Source organism: Monocercomonoides exilis (assembly GCF_001643675.1).
Source record: "Monocercomonoides exilis strain PA203 chromosome Unknown scaffold16-1735695, whole genome shotgun sequence".
Classification (NCBI taxonomy): domain Eukaryota; phylum Preaxostyla; order Oxymonadida; family Polymastigidae; genus Monocercomonoides; species Monocercomonoides exilis.
Window position 1 is genome coordinate 39,206 of NW_027150561.1, and position 25,094 is coordinate 64,299.

General features: G+C 39.4%; 7 protein-coding genes across 7 annotated transcripts; 5 read left to right on the top strand and 2 right to left on the bottom strand.

Annotated features, from left to right (window-relative positions):
* Positions 1-1,729: 1,729 nt before the first annotated feature.
* On the bottom strand, positions 1,730-3,016 carry MONOS_8610 (uncharacterized protein; the record flags this gene model as incomplete). Its single annotated transcript, XM_067879036.1, has 1 exon — positions 1,730-3,016. One exon carries the CDS (start codon positions 3,014-3,016, stop codon positions 1,730-1,732), a length of 1,287 nt encoding a protein of 428 aa, XP_067729449.1.
* Positions 3,017-4,345: 1,329 nt separating this feature from the next.
* On the top strand, positions 4,346-5,312 carry MONOS_8609 (uncharacterized protein; the record flags this gene model as incomplete). Its single annotated transcript, XM_067879034.1, has 2 exons — positions 4,346-4,402; positions 4,791-5,312. 2 exons carry the CDS (start codon positions 4,346-4,348, stop codon positions 5,310-5,312), a joined length of 579 nt encoding a protein of 192 aa, XP_067729450.1.
* A 362-nt stretch (positions 5,313-5,674) lies between these two features.
* On the top strand, positions 5,675-6,300 carry MONOS_8608 (uncharacterized protein; the record flags this gene model as incomplete). Its single annotated transcript, XM_067879033.1, has 2 exons — positions 5,675-5,727; positions 5,997-6,300. 2 exons carry the CDS (start codon positions 5,675-5,677, stop codon positions 6,298-6,300), a joined length of 357 nt encoding a protein of 118 aa, XP_067729451.1.
* A 1,092-nt stretch (positions 6,301-7,392) lies between these two features.
* MONOS_8607 (uncharacterized protein) lies at positions 7,393-10,399 on the top strand (the record flags this gene model as incomplete). The annotated part of the gene is made up of 1 exon (XM_067879032.1): positions 7,393-10,399. The coding sequence occupies one exon, from the start codon at positions 7,393-7,395 to the stop codon at positions 9,871-9,873; it is 2,481 nt and encodes an 826-aa protein (XP_067729452.1). The 3' UTR covers positions 9,874-10,399.
* A 24-nt stretch (positions 10,400-10,423) lies between these two features.
* On the top strand, positions 10,424-11,263 carry MONOS_8606 (uncharacterized protein; the record flags this gene model as incomplete). The annotated part of the gene is made up of 8 exons (XM_067879031.1): positions 10,424-10,430; positions 10,488-10,509; positions 10,590-10,645; positions 10,696-10,736; positions 10,795-10,825; positions 10,883-10,899; positions 11,031-11,110; positions 11,161-11,263. The coding sequence occupies 8 exons, from the start codon at positions 10,424-10,426 to the stop codon at positions 11,261-11,263; spliced, it is 357 nt and encodes a 118-aa protein (XP_067729453.1).
* A 267-nt stretch (positions 11,264-11,530) lies between these two features.
* On the bottom strand, positions 11,531-20,049 carry MONOS_8605 (uncharacterized protein; the record flags this gene model as incomplete). The annotated part of the gene is made up of 1 exon (XM_067879030.1): positions 11,531-20,049. The coding sequence occupies one exon, from the start codon at positions 20,047-20,049 to the stop codon at positions 11,797-11,799; it is 8,253 nt and encodes a 2,750-aa protein (XP_067729454.1). The 3' UTR covers positions 11,531-11,796.
* Positions 20,050-20,644: 595 nt separating this feature from the next.
* On the top strand, positions 20,645-25,083 carry MONOS_8604 (uncharacterized protein). Its single transcript, XM_067879029.1, has 5 exons — positions 20,645-20,789; positions 20,846-20,926; positions 21,005-21,091; positions 21,148-21,609; positions 21,743-25,083. The coding sequence occupies exons 1-5, from the start codon at positions 20,685-20,687 to the stop codon at positions 24,719-24,721; spliced, it is 3,714 nt and encodes a 1,237-aa protein (XP_067729455.1). The 5' UTR covers positions 20,645-20,684; the 3' UTR covers positions 24,722-25,083.
* Positions 25,084-25,094: the final 11 nt, after the last annotated feature.

The following is a 25,094-nucleotide window of genomic DNA, read 5'->3' on the forward strand; positions in this document are numbered from 1 at the left end:
ACTGGTTTGTTTTTTAAATTATGTTTATTTTTCGTAGAGATACAGCAATTTTTTATTTATTTTGATGTGACTTTTTTCAGCCGAAGAGGCGTTTCACAAATTTTTGAAATCCATTTTTAAAAACTACGAGCATTATCCTTTTTATATTCAAAATCTTAAGTTTAACAACTTGTTTTTTCTTCATTTTTTCGCATTTCATTTTTTTTTATCAACATGAGAACATAAATTTGAAAATTTCTTTGTTATTAAAATGAAGTGCTAAAAATAAAAATATGACATGAAAATGCACACTCTTATGAAGAAGTTTGAAAAAGGTTCAACATTCAAATTTTTTATTTGCGTTCAACACATCAAATAAGAATAAGTTTGATCTCAGATCATTCAGCGTTGTGACCATTCACTTGTTTGATGCAAATAGAAAATTTGAATGTTGAACCTTTTTCAAACTTCTTCATAAGAGTGTGCATTTTCATGTCATATTTTTATTTTTAGCACTTCATTTTAATAACAAAGAAATTTTCAAATTTATGTTCTCATGTTGATAAAAAAAAATGAAATGCGAAAAAATGAAGAAAAAACAAGTTGTTAAACTTAAGATTTTGAATATAAAAAGGATAATGCTCGTAGTTTTTAAAAATGGATTTCAAAAATTTGTGAAACGCCTCTTCGGCTGAAAAAAGTCACATCAAAATAAATAAAAAATTGCTGTATCTCTACGAAAAATAAACATAATTTAAAAAACAAACCAGTAATTTATTGTGCTCGTATTATAAACACCATCGTCCAATGTTGATGTACATCAAGCTTAACTGAATGATTGGCATGCAAAAACAAAAAAAGTGCCAATAAAGGAAAAAGTCCCATTAAAAAGTTGACCCTATGGAACACAATATTTGACTTCAGGCATTTTCATTGAAGAATTATTCACTTTTGATGAGCTTTTAGTGAATCAAAAATTTTATAAAAATGAATTCACTTTTTGACATTTATGGAATACAACAAAACATGATGTCACTATATTAATTTCGTTTGTATGCGGATATGAAATCAAATTTATATTGGAATCTAACAATGTTTAATAATGTTATAAGGAAAACAATTTTTTCATCCTTTGTGCATTAAAAGCTTGAAAGTCTATATTTTCCCCCATATCTCATAAAAATTAAAAGCAAAAATTAAAAAACAAGCCTGTTAAAAATTGAATCAACTTTGCAAAAATTATTTGACTAAATGCTGAAAGCCATTACTCACAAGAAGGCTGTTTGCGAATGAAACAAAAAAAGTACCGATTAATAAGACCCTAATTTTTGTGTTTGTTAAAAAATTGGAAAATATAAATCATGTTATTTCAGTGAATGTTGTGAAATGGAAATGAATGAATATATATTGCTCTTCATCTGCAACACGCAATTTCATGTTAATGAAAATTACACTTACATGAAAGAAAATAAAACTCATTTAATAAAGCTACAAAATTGAAAATACAAAAAACAAATGCGAATCGTAGAAATCTTGTAAAGGATGTGAAAATAATAATAATAATAATAATAATAAAACAAAAGTTGAAATATAAAAACGGATGTTTTTGGAAAAACGTCCAAATTCCTATTAAAATAAATAAATAAAAAAATAAAAAATTTCTCAAGAAAGAAATAAAATCAACCAACGTTATGCATTTGGTCAAATGCATGACAAAGATTTTCATAAAAATACACAATGAAATGTTGATTCATTTGAAGTAAGAAAACGGATTTAATTTCGAAAAGACACTCATTAGTGGTTGTTTGGGTTTATCAATCTTCATCCATTCCGGTGGTTCTGTCTTCACATTTGCAATCCATATCATCGCCATTGTGTTTCCGTCTTTATTGCCTAGTGTGATGTCATGCCTCATCCATTTTGGTGGTTCTGTTTGAACAAACTGAATCCATATCATTGCCATTGTGTTTCCGTCTTTATTACCAAGTGTGACGCGATGCCTCATCCATTCTGGTGGTTCTGTCTTCACATATGAAATCCACTTCATCGCCATTGTCCATCCGTTATTGTTGCCAAATGTGATGTCATGCCTCATCCATTCTGGTGGTTCTGTCTTCACATTATAAATCCATATCATGGCCATTGTATTTCCTATCTCAGTTCGAAGTGTGATTTCATGTCTCATCCATTCTGGCGGTTCTGTCTTCACAACAGAAATCCATATCATCGCAATCGTCCATCCGTCCTGATCGCAAAGTGTGATTTCATGTCTCATCCATTCTGGCGGTTCTGTCTTCACAACAGAAATCCACTTCATCGCCATTGTCCATCCGTCCTGATCGCAAAGCGCATTTTCATGTCTCATCCACAGTGGCGGCTCAGTTTTCTTATCGATAATCCAGTTCATCGCCTTTGTTCTTCCTTTTTCATCACCAACTGTATTGTCATAAGTCATCCATTCTGGTGGTTCTGATTCAATAAATGTTTTCCAAAGCATGAGCATCGTCCACCCATTTTTGTCACAAACGGTTTTATCGTGCCTCATCCACAATGGCGGCTCTGTTTTAACATATCTTATCCAGTGCATTGCCATCGTCCATCCCTCGTTGTCGCAAAATTCAGCTTCGTGTCTCATCCACAACGGCAGCTCTGTTTGCACAAAATATATCCACACCATGGCCATCGTCCATCCCATCGCATCACGCAGAGTAGTGTCATGCCTCATCCACTCCGGCGGCTCTTTTTTCACGCTCCCAATCCAGAACATGGCCATCGTCCATTTATTCTTATTCCTAATTGTTATTCCATGCCTCATCCACAGAGGTGGTTCTGTTCTAACTTCTTGAATCCAGAGCATAGCCATTGTAGCTCCTTCTTTATCTCTAAGCGTTATATCGTGCCGCATGTGCGCTGGAGGTTCTGTTTTCTTTTTCATGATCCAGTTCATCGCCTCCGTCCTTCCATCTTTATCCTTGGCGGTTGGATCGGATTTCGCTTTGCCAGTCACTTCTTTTTCGTGTTCTCGTTTAAAACTCATTGCCTCTATGCCCCTGCAGTTCTAACCTGTCGGTTGGATTCAGAAACAGCGTTTGCGTTCGATTCAAAAAAACAGGCAGATCAGACTCGCTAATATGGCTTCTTGATCAGATCGATCAGAAATCAACCCACAATCGTTTGATTCATATCTTTTTATTTCGTTTTGCTGTTTTTTGTGAACAGCTTTTTGGTTATCGAATATATTTGCTGGCGTCCATTGGCTGAAATGAGGAAATACTTTATTTATGAAAAAATAATTGTTTTGAATGATGGCAAACAAGATATATTTGAGAACTTAATGCCACTTTCTCATATTTCCCACAAAAATACTGGGAACTATTGTTTCTCTGTTCAATGCAAGCATGCGTAATCATTCAAGAAAATTGTCTTTCAAAGTTTGTTTTTGGATGTATTTTTTTCAGTTTCTGCATTTGATAATTTGAATTGCACTCATGTTCCTGCAAATAGAATATTTTTTGGAGAAAACGGAATTACACCTACGGGCATGCAATCGTGATTGTTATTTGGAGGATGCCTTTTCATACGTCCTGGGGCATACTTTTCAATTTTGTTTGCATCAAAGTGGAAAAAGCGGAACGGAGCAAATAGAATTTGTAAACTCCGATTCTTCTTTTTTTTTCTATCTTGGCAAGCATTTTATTTGTCTGCGGCCTTGCTCTTTTGTATGATTTGACGCAACTGAATAATCGTGATTCGAGTATAATGGAGCCGAGTGGAACAAGGGAATGAGATATGAACATGATAAACACATCTTTTGGAAGTGGGCAGACTAAAAACGCAGCATTTTCCGCAGGGCAGATAAATGTTCAGAATGAGTCGTTACAGATGGGGAAAATATGAACCGGGCAAAGTCTATCTCTGTCACTTCTTAATTTTTGTTGTTTTCAACAAGAGCAATTTCATTGAAGCTTCAAAAATGTGCATTTGATGGAATAGAAAGAACACCCAGCAGAACAGCTGACATCTTGTTTTCCAATGATGAAGGCAAACATCGATGCGAATTCTTTCTCATTTTCTGGATGCGGAAGCACAACATCAGCCAACTGAGGGTAGGAGACGCAATGTGTTGGGAATGAAAATGAAATCAGTGTAAAAGGCGGTTATTTTGATGAGTGCTTTTGTTCAATGTTGTACGGACTGTGAAGAGGAATCCTTATTCAGCTGATGAATGAAAATCCAGATTTCATGATATCTTCAACCATTGGAGCAAACATAGTCAAATGGAGCAGAAGCATCTTTGCCATTTCAACAAATCAGGAAGTGACTGCGAAATCACGAATAATTACAAATGTTCCTATATTACCGGATTATGCTGACAAAGTGCGATGAAGTGACAACAGAAACACCAGCATCTCCATTCCTCTCTGTATCTATCTCATTCCCAGTCCAGATGAAATATTTTTGTGAGAAATTGTGAAGCATCTGTTCGTTATCATTGTGGAATAGTCAAGTCCCCATGTTTGACTTTGAAGCATCTGCTCACTTGATATGCAAGGGCAAAGACAACAGCAGCGAATGGAATGGATTTTTTTTTTGTGAGAAATGAAAGGACAGTTGCAAAAAGGGGTGGAATGAAAGTGAAGAGAGTTGCAAGAACAGCGAGAGGTCTGTGAGTGCCAAGGAGGATGTGTCGAATGGTCTGATGATCAGACGATGTGAAGAAACAGAAATAAGGAACCTGATTTATTCTGTTCTGGCTTCTGTGTCGACATGCTTTGGCTTTATTTCATCTTCGCCTTTGGTGACTCTGTCAGAATGCTCTCTTTCCCTTGCAACGTCCTTCATCGAAGTTGGCATCATTGCTCTTGTCTGCTGAAACCTGGATGGTTGTGATTGGGTTTATTTATTCTCTGGTTCTTCAATTGTTTTGGGTGGATGTCTATTGGCCTCATTGCCTGGAAGCAGCACAGAAAGCAGAATTGAAGGGGATTTTATTGAATGGATCTTGGGCAGCTAGCACAACAGGATCAATTGAAGAGGAGGAAAGGGCCTGGATTGGAATTGATTGTTGCACTGGATTTCCTTTTGCGAAGCCTGCAAGGATGGCATCAACATGCCTTGACTCAACAGCAGCAGGAAAGATAAGAGGAACAATTCGATGTGGCATATCAAATATTTGTGTGAGAGAAGAGAGAGAGAGAGAGAGAGGTGTCAAAATGGCTGAGCTGTTGAATGCACACTTGAAAGTGGGAGGTCATTTGGATTTGGGGAATGGAAAGTTTGTTCATGAAAGTGTGAGGGAGGGACGGAGGAAAGGGGATTGTGGGAGCAGATGAAAAGCAGTTCGACAGAAGCATCTTCAAAGGACGAATTTGTATATGAGCAGCCTTCACCACAAATGTTATTGTTGTTGTCTTCGCATCTGTTTTCAATTCCTTTGTGATTCTTTGTGTGAATGGAATTGGCTCAGCTCTGCTTGAAGTGAGCACAGAAGCGATTGGTTGACATTGAACATTCATCGCAACAGCCTTTGGAGCAGAAGGAGCAGTCTGAGCTGGGATGACAGCAGGCTCCTCGAACACAAAAAGCCTCACGAACTGTTTGAAGAGGGATTGCGTCTGCTTTGCCAAATCGGTTGATCTGAATCAGAAGTCGAGCTTGATGCTGTTTTCCTGGCAGTTGGAAAAGAATAGGTTGCATGGCACACCCGATTGCTGTTGATGATGATGAACAATTAGATGGAGGACTGATGTGTGTGGATGAAGAAATTTAAAAGTTGATTCAAAATCAGTGTGAAAAGTCACAACAAAAGTAGAAAGAAGCAAAAGAAGAGAGAAGAAGAGAGAAGAAGAGAGAAGAAGAAGAGAAATATGAAGAGAAAGAAAGAGAAAATGAAAATTCTTAATAAGAAATATCATCTGCTTTTATGGAGTGATTCTGCTTCTTAACTTATCGGATCAATTTCTATGGATATATTTATCTCGTTTTCATCTTCAAAAACTTCTTCTCAATGCAAAAAGACAAAGAGAGCAAAGAAAAGGGAATTGGTTAATCTTTTTTCTCCTCCTCCTCTTCTTCTTCACCTTCTTCTTCTTCTTCTTCACCTACTACTACTACTACTTCTTCTTCTTCTTTATTGCCAGATACTTCCTCCTCCTCTTCTTCTCTTGTCACTACTTCGCCATCATTAACTGCTCCATAAACAACATCGTCTGTGCGCCACAAAACCAACATATTTCCACCAATGGCAGATGTATCTTATTTACATCATCTGTTACAGAAGACACATTATCAATGAGGAATTCAAAGTTCAGCCTGCAGTGAGAAAACGAAAAAGAATGGAAGAATCAAAAATCATAGAGAGAAAAATTTAAGAGAGTGCAAAATGTTTATAGAAATGGAATTATTGACTAAATTAATCCTATTTGGGAAAGAAATAGGAGTAGCAAATCAGTGAGGACAAAACATGAAAGGAGAAAGATCAAGATCATTAAAAAAAAGAAAGTTGCGAAAGAAAAGGAAAGGGAGAAAATATTGAATGAGGTCTAATAAAATATCCTGTCTGCACAGGCATTTCATCAGAATTCGATAATTTTGTTCATCATAAAACAAATAGTGCTAAATTTGTTTGTGAATGCTATTGGTGATTTATTCAACTGTTTTATTTTATATTGTATACTTTTTTTCTTCCTGCTTTATAACAAAATGCGAATTATCAAACTCTGATGTTTTTTTATTTTAAAATTTGAATGATTAGAAATTTTGAAAAATAACTTTCATTCATATTTTTCATCATTTTGAATGAAATATGTTTGTTAATTAAGAAAAAGGATCATTTGAAAATCATCAAACTGATATTGAAAACCCATATTTTATCAAAAATCGTTGGATGAAAAAACAACAAGCCTCGAAGCAAGCTGCACGCACGACAGAAAAAACGCAGCAGCAGATCAATCAACAAAAAATAATTAAAGCTCAAGAGGAGCCATCAACAGCTAAATTAACTGAGCACCCTGAAGCGCAGCAGAATCAAAAAATTATTAAACATGTGGCGTTAGTAATTGAGCAAAAAAGCAAACATGAAAATGCAGAGCCAAACGAAAAGCCTTCGGTTGATTTAGAAAAACAGCATCTTCAACAGCATTTGGAAGCAAAAAGTGAAAGCGACAATTTTCAGGAAATACAAGAAGAAATGAAAAACCATGAACAAAATGAAAATTCTTCAAGCGTTGATGAAAATATAGAGGATAAAGAGTTACACCATTTTGAGAAAGACCCGTTAAAAGAGCCATCAACTATTGAAGAATATTTACAAATTTATTTCGAAAATCAAGTATTTCATTATATCAAAAACTTCGAGAAATTGAATGTGAAAAGAGACAATTGTTATCAAACACTGCAGAAATTAAACATTTGATGGGAGAGCTTCAGCATGGTATTCGCAGAGAAAGGGAGGAAGAAAAATATTACAGGCAAAAAGACGAAATGATTTCAGCAAATGAACATATGGAGAGAGCTGAAGAATACGAAAAACTGTACAATGACGAAAAGAATCGACTATCTCAAGTAGCAGCAGAATTAGATGAAATGAACGAACAAATTAAAAGGGAAAGAACTTTTTATATGGAAAATGGAAGAGAACTGGCTCTTGGATTACGCGATCGATATGATTTGAGCGAAAATGTGAAAAGGACACGAAAGATTGGGAAGAAGGACGAACTTGATGCTGTGCCGGTGACGCTTGTTGAAAGAGTTGTGGAAAGGATGGGCATTTCGAACTGGGACAGTTTATTGGCGATAGTTAACAAATCGATTCATGAAACAAAGCTGGATGCAACAAAAGGAGAGAAAAAGGAGAAAGAGAAAGAGGAGCATATGGACGAACGAGAGATCGAAGAGGAACTCTCAAAGAACCCGATGAGAGTGCTGAGCGACGAAGAAATTGCGCAGCGGCTGGAGAAGAAGAAGAAGCAGATTGCGGAAGAACTGCACCGAAAGCGGAAGCAGGAGGACGAGGAGAAGCGGAAGGAGTGGGAGAAAAAGAAAAAGCAGCGCGACGAGTTCGACAAGCTGACACGCGCAATGAACGAGAGGCACCTTCTGAGCGACACACGCTCTAAGTCTGTCTCTCCGGTGCAGACAAACACAAAAAGCGCTGCTTTGCAGGCGAAGCAGCCTGCGCGCCAGCAATCTTCTGGCTCATCGTCTTCCTCTTCCTCTTCTGCTTCTGCTACAAGAGCTGCTCCTCTTCCCCCGATACAGAAGGCGCCGACTGTGTCATCAGTGTACAAGCTGAACTATTCATTTGCCCCGTCTGCTGCGTCTGCTGCTGAAAGCGGAACGAAGTCTGTCTCCACATCAACATCGACCGACGACTCGACTCCGACCTCGCCTGCTTCTCTGCCCACGTCGCCACCTCAGCCTTCTGCTTCTGCCCAGCTCAATAAAATCAGAATGCCAAAGGCACTTTCATCATCATCATCTTCTTCTTCTTCTTCGACACATCGCTCTCTTTCTGCTTCGCTGGAGACGCGGCGCACGTACCAGCAGCAGCAAGCGCGGCAGCTGGAGCTGTCAGAAGACGAGCGAAGGGAGCTGGAGAAAGTGGAGCAGCGTCTGCAGAAGATCAAAGAGATGAAGGAGGAGCAGGCGCGTATCAGACGGAAGAGGAAGGAGGAGGAGAAGGCGCGGCGGAAGAAGATTGAGGAGGAGCTGGAGAAGATGACAGCGCAGCGGGAGGAGGAGGAGAAGGAGAGGCAGGAGAGGATCAGGAAGGAGAAAGAAGAGAGGGCGGAGAGGAGGAGGAAAGAGGCAGAGGAGAGGAAAGAAAAGATGGCAAGGCTTGCTGAGGAAGAGAGGAAAAGGCGGGAAGAGAAAGGGGAGCAGAAGAACAAGCCATTGTTTGTCCAAATGGAAGAGCGGTACAAAACGAAGCTTGAGGAAGAGAAGAGGAAGAAGGAAGAAGAGGAAAAGCAGAAGCTGGAAGAGAAGAAGAGGAAAGAAGAGGAGGTGCAGCAAAAACTGGCGGAGTTTGAGGAGAAAGAGAGAGAAAGGCGAGAGAGGGAGAAGGCGCGGGAGCTGAATGCGAACGACGTGTCGCATTTCTATCGCGGGCGGGCAGCGGCAATTGTTCTGGCGGAGGAGCGGATGAACAAGACGAAGTACCAGCGAGAGCAGGAGGAGCGGAGAAGGAAGAAGGAGCGGTCGGCGCAGTTTGGGCATTATGTGAAGGAGAGTGTGCCTGTCGTGGTGGACGAGGAGAAGAGGAAGGAGAGAGAGGAGCGGGTGAGGAAGCTGCTGAAGCCGTCTGACCCGACGCAGTGGAAGAGAGAGGTGAAGAAGCAGCCGGTCTTCCACGAGTCGCTGATGAGGAAGAAGAGGAAGAAGAGACTGACGATGGAGGAGGAGCTGAACAGAGACGAGGAAATGGAGAAGAAGAAGAGGAAGAAGAAGAAGGGAAAAAAGAAGGGGAAGGGAGGAGGCGAAGGAGAGGATGGAGAAGAAGACGGAGAATGGGAACACAACAGCAGAGACAGCGAGAATGATGATGAGGATGAGGAGGATGAAAATGACGAAGAAGAAGAGGAAGCAGAAGAAGAACGCTCTTCGAACGAAGAAAGCGAAGAAAGGAGAAGCAACGATGATAGTGCAGATAATTACAGGGATGATTACAGCGACTTTGATGATGAAGATGCTGATAGAAGCAGACACAGCGAAGAAGATGATGAAGAAGACAAAGAAGAAGTGGAAGACAACGAAGAAGAGGAGAACAAGAGACATAAGAAAGGAAAGAGCAACAGAAGGAGGAAAGGAGACGATGAAGACGATGAAGACGAGTCTGACAATGCAGACGTGGAAGAGAATAAAGACGATGACGAAGAAGAAAATGACGAGTAATTAATAGCTATTCATTTAAAAACAATTGAAATATTTACACTTCCTTAAAAAGATGAATGGAAAAGAGATTCATTTCTTGACATTCTTTTTGATGCTGCTACCGTTCCTCTTTCTCTCTGAAACAGTCTTTCTGTTTCAGAATAGTTATGTTAAGAGAAAGAGGCAATATGCTTTTATAAAGGCAAACATAAGTACAAAATATATACATATTTTTCCTGCATCTGAACTTTTTATTGCTTAATTATTTCGATAGAAGTGGGTTGCGTTCATTTCATTAATTTTAAAGTTTGTTTTTGTTGCAATCCTATTGCTAAAATTTTCATCTTTTTTGATATTCTCTCCAAAATTGTTTCTCCAGACTTCTCATTTCATTCATTTCATCCAATTTAATCGGTCTTTGTTTTTTTATCAAAGTTTTAGTTATTTCTTTACAAATATTAAATCACTTTTTTCCCCACACGAAATTTGCCCATTGTCTTCACTTGGAGCGCCTTTATTACAAATGTTAATTAATTAAATTTGGAATAATTGATCATTTCTTTTATTAATCATGGGCTGTGGTGGAAGCAGGAAGCTAGAGCCTCATGATTCATTAATTGATAAACCTATAACAGTTGAATCTGTAACATTTTATAGGTATTTTAAAGTATTGGTTTTTCATTTGTGAACAATGTTTTTATTCTTCCAATTTTTATTTTTTTCATGATAATTTACAGATCAGATGACACAGGAATGCCAAGTGAGAGTGTCGATGGATTATTTTTCACTAACGGTGTTAAAGTTTTTGGCTTTTGCATGTTAGGATTTATTTTTTGTTTTCAGATTTGAAAATACATGCACGCTGTGTTCTTTCTCATGTGACGGTATAATTTCTTGAGATCAAATTTTTATTTATATATAATTAACTATATTTATAGGAAGGTTCATATGGAAGTGTTTCTTGGATATGCATGTTTGCAGAATTTATTTGTTTTAATAATTTATATTTTCTCTAACAATTGATATGAAGTGACTCACATGGTGCAGGTATATTTCACATATGATTCATTATGTAAACATTTTATTTATATTGATCATGACACAAATTTGTTTATTTTAAGCTGTATACTTTTATTTTCTTCTTTTTTTTGAAATCATATTAAATTTTTCCTTATTAGCCACCGGATTATGAAATTGTTTCTTGTAACTTATCTAGTCTTCTTATGAATATAATTGATACTCATGCTGAACTTCCTCGGTACGAATATACTTATATATATTAATTTTTAATGAAAATTTTTATTTCAGGCCATGGCCAGTTGGAAAATACGAATTACGACTTTTTATTAATGACAAATTGCTTTTGAAAGCACCTTTTAAGATTGTTGAACCTCCATCTGAGATTCTTTAAGGAAAGAAAGCATTTGCTTTTTTAAATTGCAGAAGATTTCAACGCTTTTATCGATAAACTTTTTAAAGCGTTAAATCTCAAGAAATTAGAAACTCATTTAAACTTGAAGTATTCATATCTATTTTATTCTTGTGTATTTTATCATTACGTTTATTTTTTTATTTTTATTGAAGACGTTTTTGTGTTTGTATGTAAATATCTGTTTCATGTTTAATGCACATCACTTTAATTTCTATCTTTGCTCTCGTAAATTTTGACCAAGATTACAAGTCAAAGACATTTTTCCTCGAAATTTCTGAAATCTTTAAAAATAATAATTTGAAACGCAAAACTATAATACAAGATAAAATTGTGAAGTTAAAAAAAAAACTAACCCGTAAATAACAAAATGATTTCAATGAAATTTCAAAAATTCTACAAACAACAATACAAAAAAACATGCAAAAGAGCAAATTTACAGACAATAAACAACATTAACAAATAAGAAAAGCAATTTCAAAAATTCAATGTCCTCCTATTTTCATCAGCAGATTCTACAAAGAAAGCTCTGAAGAATTGTATCTCTTCAGTAACAGCAATATTTCATTCAATCGTTCTTCGTAAGCCTTAGCATCTTGTTCATTTTTCGCATTTTCTGTCTCTTTTCCATTCTTCAGCGCAACCGACAATATTGTCACAGGTGCTTCATTTCTCCTCCTCATTGCTTGTGCTTTTCCTCTCAATTCATCTACAGCCGAACGACAGGCAATCTGCTCATCTTCCACAACACGCATCATGTCTGTTGTTCCCCTTCGCAGCGCTGTCTCAAAGAGAAAGGCGCTTAAAGGATAGCTCAAAGAGGAAAGAAGAGGCAATAGTGTGGAGTATAAAAGAGAAGAGAGAGTAGAAGGCTTGCAAAGATGGATAATGTGGGATGATTTAATAAATGACGAAGAAGAAAAAGAAGAGGAAGAATACGATGATGACAATGAAAAAGAAGAGGATGTAGATTGTGGATGTGGAGTCAGTGAATAAGAAAAAGAAGAAAGAATATTCGAAGAAGGTGAAGCCGTTGGGGAAATGGATGGAGAAGCATTTGGGGAAGAAGATGGAGAAGAAGAAGGAGAAGGCATCAATGAAGGACGCTTTTGATAAGGGAAGAAGCCATAAAGCCATTCATGCACCAGACTGAGAGAATAAGAAGAGGAGAGAAGAGAAGAAGGAAATCTGAAGCAGAACAAACGAGAAGACAATGAAGAAGACGACTTCTGGAGCGATAACGAATGCATCACAGAATTATATTCCGTTTGGGATTGTCGAAGAAGCGTGGCAGTGTGAGGGAGCAATGCCACAACAGAGTCAGATATTATTTGATGAATATGTGCTGCTCTTTTATCAACTTTGGATGCATTCAATAACATTTCAGTGTTTTCCTTGCTAATCCAGTTGATTTGTGGATTCTGCGCAAAAAACAACGATGCCCAACAAAGAAAACAACACTTTAACACGTTTATTGGGGAACAGTTTCGCATCTGGCTATTTTGCGACAACTGAGATGCATTCGAAATGAATGGACCGAATGAAGATGGAACTGAGATAAATGGATGCTTGCTTATCAGATTAGCGGGTGAATCAAATCGACTTAGGAAGTCGTCAAACAAATCAGCAGCAAGAAGAAACGAATCGGCGGCAGACAGAAGACAAACCACTTTCAGCTCCGATGAAACAGGACAAACTTCAACACCGGATGGATTCAAATCAGCAGATGAACTCCTTTTGCTTTGTACGTTATGCTTTGCCAGGGACGACTGAATCTCTGTGAATAAAGAATGTTCCACGTAAGTTGGTGAAGTTGAAGACGACTGCAGTGAAGAAGATTTTTGTGGTTGGAGCACTTGCGGTTCACTTCCATTTGAAAATACATCTTCCTTGAAAACGTGAGAAATGCTGTTGGCTCTTAGTCTCTGGGTCTGATTGTTTTGAGAAGATGTCTTTTGGCTCAAATATGCTTTTGATGCAACTGATGCAGCTTTATTATTTGAGAAGAAACTCATTTGCAGATCAGTTCTTCCGCATGCTATTTGAATAGAGGTGTATGCATTGCCCATTGAATCCAAAGCAGCGCTGAAAGAACAACCAAAATGCTGAGCCACAAAGTGGATCAGCAGATTCAAGTGCTGAACAGCAATTGGCATTGCTATTTCGCTCAGCGAACGCATTCGTCGTTTCAGTGCGGTGCGACGAGAAGGAGACGCCGACGGAGAAATAGGAGGAGTAGAAGACTGAGAAGACAAATCAGATGATGATTCAAATGGAGTTGATGCCTTTGAAGATGAAGAGGAAGACAAGGAAAGCTGGGCAGGGTCTCGTGGAGTTGCTGGAGGAGTAGCAAAGGAAGGGAGAGGAGACTCCACGATGAATGAAGAAGGAAGGCTCGTATTTGAAAGAGGCGGAATGTGTGTCGACGTGATGATAGGAGAAAAAGAACTGGAAAAAGAAGAAATAAACAGAGGAGAAGAACTCAGCGGAGATTGAATCGTTTGAGAGTGATTGAGACGTGATGGCTGTGGCTTTTCAATTGTTAATACATTTGAAGTGCTTTTTGCTGAGGGTTTGAGAATATTGTTTGCTTCTTGTTCTGCCACTCGCTTCAGATAGTCTTTCAACAAATATGCCTTTTTTATCTGATTCAACGAAGAAGTGATTGTTCGATAAAGAGCATGGCAGTCAGCTTCATCCTTTTTGATTTCTTCTTCGCAAATTTTGTGAAGTTCGCAATGAAACCGCTGCACTTCACTCTCCAAATCCAGTTGAGATGCCTCTGATAAAACATCTTTCATATTCCTAATTATGTCGCATATTTTCACAACCTCTTGTTTCTGCTGAAGGATTTCAGCTCCTTTTGACAAGCAATACAATTCATTCAGTTTGTTGTTGGCTTCCATCATCTGCAAAAGCAGCATAAATGATGACGAATCACCAACTGTTTGTAGAGCATCCACAAAAAGATGAGGAGAAAATGGAGCAATACCAAAAATATTCGACAGAAATAAAGAAAGAAGGTGCGGTTTGTAAAACAATTCATAACGTGAATCTGGATAAAGTGCTTGCTGATTGAATGAGCAAACAGGAGAGTCAAGAAATGTTGGTGTCAAAAACGAATTTTTTGATTGTTTTCGATTTAAAATTCCACTTGTACTTAATTTTGATACGGATGAGCGTAATCCTTGTTTATGCTTCTGAACATCGAAAGTTGTGGAAAACACAGAAAATATCAGAAAACGGAGAGTTATTGAAAGAGATACAGCTGACAATGAAGGGTCGAATTTAGAAGAACTACTTCGCTTATTTGACAATAAAAAAGATCGAAAGGTGCGAAAAGAATTGTTTGAAGAGTCGAGAAGATGAAAAGAAAAACACAGGAAAAATACGACTGACTGCACACTCGACAGAAAGAGCTCGCATTGGCTCATGTTCAAAGATTGAAGTAACTGAAATTCAGACGGAAGGGGAAACTGAAATGGAGTTGCTGGTGCAAAGCGGACGGAGGTTGATGACAAAGAAGAAATCGAAGATGCACCCGGAGAATGTGGTAAGGAAGAAGATGAGGAGGAAGAATTCGAAGAAGATGAAGAAATAGATGAAGATGAAGGTGAAAGCGAAGGAGAAAAAGAACTTGAAGAGAGAAGAGGAGAGGCAAGCAATGGCGCAATAGGAGATGAAAGTGTTGGAGTCTTTTGAGTTGGCTGAGTGAAGGCTGTGACGAGTCGAGTGCAAAAAGGGCGTCGAGCAGATGTTTGATTCGAAGAAGATGGCAACAATATGGAAGATTGAATGCTAAGTGGAAGAAAAGAGAAAAGTGAAAACATTGAAGTGAAGAAGTGAGTGATAATGGAAGATGGAAATGTTTGATGGTTTGGAAAGAGAAGAGAGAAAGCTGCTTGCTTCGGCAAAGGTGAAGACGAAGACGAAGATAAAGCTGAAGAAAAATCATTTGAAAGAAGTTCAAGACAGAGTGAGTGAAGTGGTGAAAGAGAACAAGAATCCAATTTGGGATTTGTTTGAGGATTCGAAAAGATTAAAGAGCTGTCATTTGAAGCATACAAAGAATGACCAACTTCTTCTTTGATTTCGATTTCTTCTTCCAAAATCAGCCTCTCTTGGAACGGTAGCAACGGAGATTCAGTCATTTTCTCCCACGCTCCACAGACAAACAGCCTGCGAAGCAACGAAGTCACAAATTGTTCTTGTGTGACTGAAAGAGCAGAAAGAAGTGGGCGTAAAAGAAACAGCGAGTGAGGATGTGATGTAATTAGTGATATGATTGAAGAGGTGTGGAAGCAGAACATTGGAGGAACAATTGTTGGGAATATTGATTGAGCAAAAGAATGCTCAGCTGATTGTGAAGAAGAAGAAGATGAATAAGAACTTGAGGAAGAAAACGATGAAGGGAACGATACACTCTTTGCAGATGCTTTTTCAGAAGTGTTTTGAAGGTCAGAATTTGAGAGAATGACTTGTGTCTGAAACTGAGCGTTGTTTGTGAAAGGAAGAGAGTATGAAGAAGACGAAGTAACATTCGCTGAATAAGTTCGATTTGAAGGGAAACCTAATTCCATCGATTCGTGAAGAGGATTCAATCCTAAAGCAGCAAGTGAGAGCACAGGAGAAGGAGCATGCTCAGGAGAAATCTCATTCAGAGATGCCAAACACTGACCTCCATTACTGTTTGTTTTCACTTTTGATGAATTTTCAACATCTTTTTCATTAATGTTATTGACATTCAACTGAGACGCATCAACTTCATTTTTATCCTTTGCATCTATTTTTCTTTGGTGTTTGGAGTTTGAAAGTGATCGTGCATTGTAAACGGCATGTGAATTCAGAGAAATGAAAAGAAGATCAACAATTGTCAATGATAAGATGCTTGAAGATTCAAAAGGACGAACCAAAAGAAGAAGGCGAATCAAACAAAGACGATAAAAGAAATGTTTCAGAACATCACAAGAAATTGGATTCATTTCAGATGAAGAGTGATTCGATTCATCAGAACCTGATGTGGATGAGTTGTCAAAAGTCATCCTTCTATCTTCATTTTCAGTTTGCTGCTCATTTGGCTCTAACTTATCTGTAGACGAAAGAGGATTGCTTGTGGTGATGTTACTTGTCAGAAGGAAGAATAGAAGCAACAACGTATCTGTATGAAAACAAATATCAAAATCAATGTGAAGAATTGTTGATATGATGCACATGACTGTAACAAGAAGAGGAAAATGGCAGACAAAAGAGGAGGTGCATTTTTGTATCGAAGTGACAGCAGAGGCGACGGAGAAAAGACTCTCAAGGAAAGAAGAATGTGCTGATTTTGAAGAAGCACAAAGCAAACTAACAAAATTGGGGCACGAATTTGAAAAGTTTAAAATATTTGCTTTTTCCTTTTCTTTTTCTGTTAAAGATGCTTTAAGCAAAGCCAGCAATTGCTCCAACAGACGGTTTGTTGTTTTTTCCAGTTGAGCTGGCTCAAATTCTGAAGCCTCCTTCCTTTTTTTCTTGTCGAACGTTTGTTTGTCGTTTGTATTCGTTGAAGCAGTCTTGCCTTTTGCTGCAACCTCTTCCTTCCCTTCAGAATCAGCTTCGTTATTTGAAGCAAATAAAGACGTGCTCGAACGTGCAAGTGTGAAGCAAAGCTGCCCAACAAACAAAGAGGGCGAAGGGAACAGAAATGTAGAGGACGCTGAGAAAGATGCAGATCTGCCAGAAGATGTCGTTGAGGATGCAGATAGAACAGGCAAAAGAGTTGTGAAAGGAGAAAGAAATGGAGCTGTTAAATGATTTTTATTTTGAAACTGGTTTGATGTTTTATTTGATTCACTAAGTATTTCTGAGAAGATGAGCTCTTGCTTTTGCAATACAGACTGTGACAGTTGCTGCTGCTGCGTTTTAATTAGAAGTGCTCCAACTTTCCATTTTTTGACGATCTCTTCTGCTTCTGAGACTTTCCCCAAATACAAAAGCGAATGAACCCCATTCTCAAGAGAAGACTGTGGAGGAACAGGAAGCGAAACAAGGCAAACTTCATTACCCAATCCATCACCAGATTGTGGCGAGGCAGATGAGGATGGCGAATTCGCACTTCCCTTTGTCTTTAGCTTGCTCCCCTTTCGTTTAGCAACAAACAGACGAGTCCAACACTGCGGAGGGAGATCAATTCCCACAGAAAGTGCAAGTGACCGAAGAGACATATCGCTCAGCATCGACTCAATCAGCATTGCTCTCGCTGCAGCTGGCGAAGATGCTGCCGATTTTGATGGGCAGACTGAAGCAGAAGGAGTCGCAATTGTTGCAAGAAGATCGGCTGCTCTTTGGGTGATGTACTTTTTGCTTTCCAGAGACAAATGCGGTAGACCTCTTGTTTCGTGTGTTAGCTCAATCTTTTGAGTACATCCAGATGCTTCTATTGAACTTTTGATTAAACAATGTTTCTTTGGCTCCTCTGTTGATTCATTTGACGGCTCATTTTCATGAACATTGTTAAAAACCTGATTCGCGTTGTTGCTAAAAGACTCGGTCAAATAATCGGAAGAGACTTCACTGAAAGAGAGCATCAAAACAGAACTGACAAAAGGATTCTTTGTTCTTTTCTGTATCAAATCACATAAATAATTACATAACTCCAATTCTGACACAGTATCATCTTCAACATTATCCTTGTTGCCTTGTATTTCGCATTGATTTCCTTTACAGTCTTCGGATCTTATTTTTTCACGATAGAAAGTTGAAGTATTATAAGCATCAAAATATTCATCTTCATCCTCCATATTCATATCTACGTCACAAAATAGAGTTTTTTCGGAAAATTGCTTCAGCCATGTGCGAATAAGTGAAACGCACAAATCCACAACTCGAGAATCTGTAAGTGGAGTCGAAAGAGAAAGAAGCTTGTTTATACGTTTGATGAATGAACTACGATGAGTACACAAAACTTTTCGTTCTGTTGCATTGCCATTATCGCTGCTTTCGAGGGTCCGTTCGTCACAAAGACGAAAAATAGAACAAACATCCTGCTCAAAAGTGCTTAAAGTTGATTTGACACCTACAGATTCTGACAGAAATTGAACGCTGTTTACATCTCCTGTTAGAACTTCACCTTTGTGTTTCTCATTGCATTTTCCATCTTTCTGCTTTTGCTGCTTTCGAAGAATTGTTAAATCTGATAGTGACAAGCAATCAGCATCATTATTCATGCTGATTTCATCTTTTTCAAAGTCAATTTTGCGATTGCTTGATTTTTTCCGTAGTTGCTCAAGTTCAAATTCTTTCTTCTGTTTCATTTCAGCAAGCTTTCCCAACAATCCAAAATCAACATCCCCAAACATCATATCTGACATAATGTGCTCCTTCAAATTGCATTTCTGACAGAGCTCTGAGATACTATTTTTATTTGCTGGATTGTCAATCTGCAAATTATCTGCATATTCATTTTTCTTGCTTTGACTAAATGTGGGAGATATATTCAAATTCTCATCTGAACTAATTTCCTTTTCATAAGTGTGCTCATCAATAAAAGTAAGATTAGTTCTTTCTAAAGGCGCTTCATTTGCTGTTATGAAATAAAGAAATGGAGTAAAAATGGCAGGCGCAAGGTGAATTGCACACAGTCTAATGACGCTGCACAAAAAGGGTCGATGCTTAAAGCAAATTGGATACAATGAAAAATATAACGGAGATCGCTTATTTGAAATTTGTGAAGACAAAATTGAAGATGAAGTCGAATGAAATGATTGCAGTGTTTCGTTAATGCTTGCTTGACATTCACCTTCCCCTCCAGTTGCACAACACATCCATTCCACAAACCATTTTGGATAACCGTAATTTGTAGGTTTCGATTCTAATGAAGCTTTGGTGTTGCACAAACTAATTTCTACTGATTTATTGCTTTCTTGAATATCATTTGTGAAAACCTTTTTGCTTGAGCTTGATTGCAGGCCAAAACTTTGGTTGTTGTTTAACGCACTTTTGGTGTCACTTGCGTCAACGGCCATTTCTGTGATGTTATTCTTTTTTTCAAATTCAAATTCTTCTTCGTCCAAAATTAGAACTTTGTGTTTCATCAGTAGTGTTTGCAAGTATCTTCTTTCTGTTTGATTCAGCGCATCTAATATCAGTCCGCATATGAAAATAACAGATATTCTCTGAAGCCATTCTCCGCTTTCTCGAGATTTGTAAATAGGTTCTTCAGAACTCAAATCACGTAATTCTTGTTTTTGCTCCGAAACTTGAATTTTTAAATAATTTTCTTCATCTTCTTCTTTTTCTTTGCTCCGATTGCAAATCTTTGAATCATCCGATGCTCGAACAGTAGAAGCATCTGCAATGGTAGTTAGAAGTGTATTCGAACCAAATGTTTCAGTATTTTTACCATTTGTGAATTTGCTCTCTGTTTTGTGATTTTCACTATTATTCATATCATTCCCTTCATCGCATTCATCTTCTAATTCTTCAAAGCTTTCTTCTTCTTCGTTCTCTTCATCGCTATTCTCTTCATCCTCCTCCTCTCCGCTTTCATCGCTTTCTTCATTTTCAATATTCTCATCCGCATCATCATCATCACTTTCATCATCTCCACAACGGCTAGAGACGCTAACACATTCATCTATATCAAAAAGATTAAGTTGATACCCTTCCCAAAAAGAATTAAAGCTCTCAAAAAACGCTGCTAGATCGTTGAGGGCACGAGTTTCTTGACCAAGTCTGAGTTCTCGATGAAACTTCACAAGATGAACGAGTGGCGAAGTTGGAATAAACATCTGAAAACAACGAAGAAGCGAAAAATGTCGACAAAGAAGTGTCTGAAATATACAGTGTGTATAAAATTCAATATGAGAGATTGGAAATTTTGCTTTCAATTGAAAATTTTCATCTGTTTGAGAATGAAATGAAGATGCATAAAGCCAAGAAATCATTGCATCATAAGGGCAATATCGCAGATGAGTTGAAAAGAATCTTTCAATGATAAACGGACAGTGCGTAGTTTTAGCCCTTTGACATATGTAAGATGACAGTGCATCGCCAACGTTTTTCGATATGTTTTCGTCTTTAAATATTTGCGATGATTTTCGAAGTTGTATATAAACATGGTAAATAATAATTTAAAATAAAATAGCAAAATTAAGAATGAATCATAATTTTAATATAATGAAATATTTGAAATTAGTTAAAATGCGAGGATGATTCAAAAAAATCATACCATTACATATCATCCTCAAACAAAAATTGGAAAAGGTATTTTTTAGCCAGCCGTGGTAACAAACAAGAAATTTGTTGTTTCTATCGTTTTTAAATAGAAGTTTTATTATTTTGGAAATTATTAATTTATTTTGGTTTCACAATTTTGATTTTACCATAACACGTTGTTTGAATCTGATCTTTTCTAAACTCCAAAATGACATCTCCAGACCGCTATCGTTCTCGAAAAGCTGCATTGCTCTATTCTGAAGAAGACTTTAATGCAACGCCTTCTAGAGTTAGCAAAGAGACAGTTTTAAAGGTTTTGATACATTGCATTCTAAATTAAAATTTTCAAAATAAAAAATGTTTTTTTAGCAAGTTGATGAAGAGTTTCGGCAATCTCATCCATTCACACCACAAATAGATGAAGTTTCCAAACGCCTTGCAACGAAACACGTATGCCTTTTTGGCGTTCATTTTTGGATAATTATTTATCAATTTATAAAAATTGCTCGTATTTGTTTTCTATTATAGCCTCGAAAACAACAGGCAAAACCAAAGCAGTGGCGTTTAGAAGAAGATGAAAAAGATTTAGAATGCACATACAAGCCAAAAATCACAGTATGTTCCTTGATTTAATTCGAAAATAATTTAATATTTAATACCATATTATTCAGCCTTACAACTTTAAGGACGATTACGTTAGCACTCCTGTTGTAGAAAGATTGTTTGTCGATGCTGTTGCAAAGAAAGAAAGTGAGCAACAACTTTTGAAGCAAAAAATTGCAGAAGAAGAAGAAAAGGAAGTTGAAGGTTGCACGTTTCACCCAGTTATAAATGAGCAATCACTTCAAATTGTTGCAGCGGCAACATCAAGAGCGGAAAATGGAGAAATGGGAGAAGATAGTGATGACTTTGGGATGACTGAAAGGGCTCCTTTATTTGAACGGGCAGCGATGCTAGAACGGGAGAAAAAGGAAAAATTAAATAAAATGAGAATTGAAGCTGAAATGAATAATGAAAATTTGACATATGCACCGAAGATATCTTCGCAAACGAAAAAAATAATTTTAAAATCATCGAGAATGGGGCCAGGTTTTATTCAAGAAGATGTTGTCAAAAGGATGGCAAAAGAAGATGTTTGCAACATGCTGTTTATGAATATATAAAAGTTATTTTCCCCTTCTGTTTTGGGCAATTTGTAAATTTTATATTTCTTTTTTTTTAAAAATAATCAATTCTTTATAAATTTGAAATCATTCAACATTTCAGCAAGAAGCTGCACAAGAGAAAGAGCGTATTCGGCAAATGGAAAAGAGGAAGGAGAAAGAGACCAAATACACATTCACTCCACGCATCAATCCTCTTTCATCGAAGCTTGTACAGCGCTCAAGTTCATTTATGGGGTCACATGCAGATTTCTTACGTCGACAAGAAGCGAAAGAGGAAGAAAAAAAGTTGAAATTGTCAGTCGCCACTCAAAGAGCTCTGGGGGGACAGTGCACGTTCAAGCCACAAACACACTCAGCAGAATATTTAAAGCAGAGGGAAAGAGAATTGGCAAGAGAGAAAGAGAGAAGAAAAAGAATAGAAGAGCTGGAGAAGTCGCAAAAGATGAGCATGATTGAAGGGCTGGTTGAAGAAAGCGAAGAAGACGAGGAATCCAACGAGCAAGATAAGCAAAAGGACGACCAGTCATCAGAAGAAGACAGCACGTCTTCAGACGACAGCGAGAGCAGCAAGAGTTCTGGAGAGAGGGGGAATGAGCAGACATCTTCTTCACAGAAGCGGATGCAGGAGAAGCAAGTGCCGCGCTACGGGAGGTCGCAGTCAACACCTCGTTATGGCGCAGACGGGGCAATGTCATCGCGCAGCAGAGCGGCTTCTGCCAGGCAGTCGACAGAAAGAGGGATGGACGAGGAGAAAGAGAAGGAGGAGGAGGAGAGAATACAGGCACTGGCTGGTATTCTGAACGAGACGCCGCAGCAGCGTTTGGAGCGGCTGGCGAAATACGACGTGGAAAGGCGGAAGAACGAGGAAGAAAAGCGGAAGCAGGAAGCGCTGCAGAAAGCGAAGGAAACCGCGAAGCCTCGCATCAACCCGCGCAGCAAGCAAATGACGCAGAACAGGACTTTGAATGAGCTTGTTTCGGGTGCATCGACACAGCGTGCGAGGGAAGAGGCAGAAGAGGCGAGGGAAAGAGAGTTCGCCAGGCAGTACACGTTCCGCCCTACGCTTTCAGCAACATCGCAAATGGCAGCGTCGTCGGAAGGGGTGAAGAAGAAGCGTATGCTGTCGTCGCTGTCTGCCCTCGATGCGCACATCAACGAGATGAACAGGCAGAAGCAGCTTCTGCTGGAAAAGGAGCGAGGCGAGCGAGAACTGAAAGAGATGGCAGAGTGCACATTCAAGCCAGCCATCAAAGAGTCGAGGCGCAGTCTCTCTGCGACGAAGAAGGGGCCTGTGTACATCCGCGGCCTGATGCACCATCTGGAGATGCAGGACATTGCGAGGCGGATCGAAGCAGAGAAGAAGGAGATGCTGGAGCGCATATCCATACACGGCTCGACGATCTCTCCGGCCCGCTCGTCAGGCTCGCTCTCAAGCACAACCAGCTCAGACGGCAGAAAGAGCGGAGCGTCGGCTGGCGGCGAGAAAAGGAATGGGAAAAAGGGAGGTGCTGCTGCAGCACGGCCATTTTCCGCATCAACCGCGTCGCAGCAGAGAACACCACAGCGCCGGCCTCAGACAGCACTGGGGCTGGGCAATTCTTCTTCTTCTTCTTCTTCACAAAACACATCATCACCTTCATTCACAGCAACCTCGACATTCTCCCCTACGATCTATTCCTCACCTCGCAGCAGTCTGAATCTGCGAGGCTCGTCGCAGCAGACGTCGTCTTCTCCTCTGCCGGCGTCGCATTTGGAGGCGAAGCAAAGAAGGCAGGAGCAGATGCGGATGAGCGGGAGGAGCAGAAGCACAGAGCTTAGCAGAACAGGAAGAAGTCGCAGCAGAAGCGGCAGCAGAACAAGAGGAGGAGGGAGGAAAGGAGAAGGATACGGCGCAAAGGGAAGGAGAGCATCAGCGCGGAGAAGAAAGAATGGAGGAGGCAGAAGCAGAGGCAGAGGCTCCGAGGACGATGGCAACGACGAGGACAGCTCAAGCGGAGATTCAGAGTATGGATTGAGCGACAGCTATTATGACGACTCGGACAGCGACGATTCGATCGAAGAGCTTATTTTGCGTGCGACGATGACTCCGCGCGAGAGAAAGCTGTTTGACTCGAAGAAGAGAGAAAGAGAACTGATAGCGTCGAAAGACAAGTGGAAGAGCGGCGATGGGACGATGAAGCGGAAGGGGGACGAGCAGATAAAGCCGACGCGCCCGACCATCTTCAGCGAGATAGTCGATGCGCCTGCGAAGGAGAAGGAGAAGAGGCAGAGGCTGCTTAACTCCACGCGGGCGCAGCAGACAGCGGCAGCGTCATCAGCACAGCAAGGCCGCGGTGGAAGAGGATTCCGCGACGGAGAATCGAGTCCGTCTGGGCTGAGCTACTCGCCGTATGCGGGTGGCAGCAGCGGGGCAGACGACGAGTGGGGCAAAGAGGGACGCGGGGGCAAGAAGAAGCAGAGCGTGAAGAGGAGCAGGGGAAGGCAGCTGCAGACGGTTGATCAGAAGCTGCTTTTGTCGACTCTGATGGACGACGAGTCGAGCGACATGCTTTCGTCGTCGAGCGAAGAGGATGTGCGATGGAAGGAGCGGACCATCAAGCGGAAGGAGAAGCTGCAGAGGGAGAAGGAAAGGCACGCAGAGTTCGAGAAAAGGCTGGCGGAGGAAGAGAGGAAGGCGAAGGAGGAGGAGGAGGAGCGCAAGAGACAGGAAGAAAGAGAGGAAAAGGAGATGAGGGAGAAGGCGATGGCTGCTGCGCTGAGGGAGCAGGAGAAGCAGAAGGAGAAAGAGGAGAGGAGGAAAGCGGAGGCGCAGCGGAGAGAAGAGGCAGCCCTGCGGAACAGCCGAAAATACGGATACGGTGCGGGGGTGAGAGGCAGGGCCAGAGGGAAAGAGAACTCCACACCCACAGGCAGAAGGAACTTGTCTGCATCTTCGCTATCTCCGTCCCTTTCGCCGTCGATGTCGACTTCTCGTTCTCTGTCGGCCTCGTCTTCGTCTTATTCGCCCTCTCCGTCACCTTCCATCGCTCGCACTCCTCCTCGCCCTGTCTCTTCACGAACAACAGCTGTTCGAGCTTAGCTCACACTTCTTTTTTCTTTTCTTTCTTTCTTCTTCTTCTTCTTTTTTTGGATGGACTTCATACGTCTTTTTGCTGGTATTTTCTCTCTTCTAACTTATTTTGCTTTATTGCTCGTCTTTCTGTTTCCTTTTCTTATTCAAAGCATCTCATTGGGTGAAAAAGGGAATATTTTTGTGTTAAAAGATTTTTTTGAAATTGTGTTTATGAAAAAGATAAACATTTTTCTTTTTTCGATGCTTCTATCGTCCATAAAATTCAAGGGAATTAGCTGCAAATGATCTCTTCTCATTTCTTGTTAAAGATTCATTTCATATCAGCAAGTTATAATAAAGTGAAATAATCTAATTATTATATTACTTGATTTTTGTTCTT

Bases quoted from the DNA above. Each gene is read 5' to 3' on its own strand.
- MONOS_8604 (XM_067879029.1), top strand. From the start codon at position 20,685: ATGACATCTCCAGACCGCTATCGTTCTCGAAAAGCTGCATTGCTCTAT. The intron at 20,790-20,845 runs GTTTTGATACAT...ATGTTTTTTTAG, and splicing joins GCAAAGAGACAGTTTTAAAG to CAAGTTGATGAAGAGTTTCG. The intron at 20,927-21,004 runs GTATGCCTTTTT...TTTCTATTATAG, and splicing joins AACGCCTTGCAACGAAACAC to CCTCGAAAACAACAGGCAAA.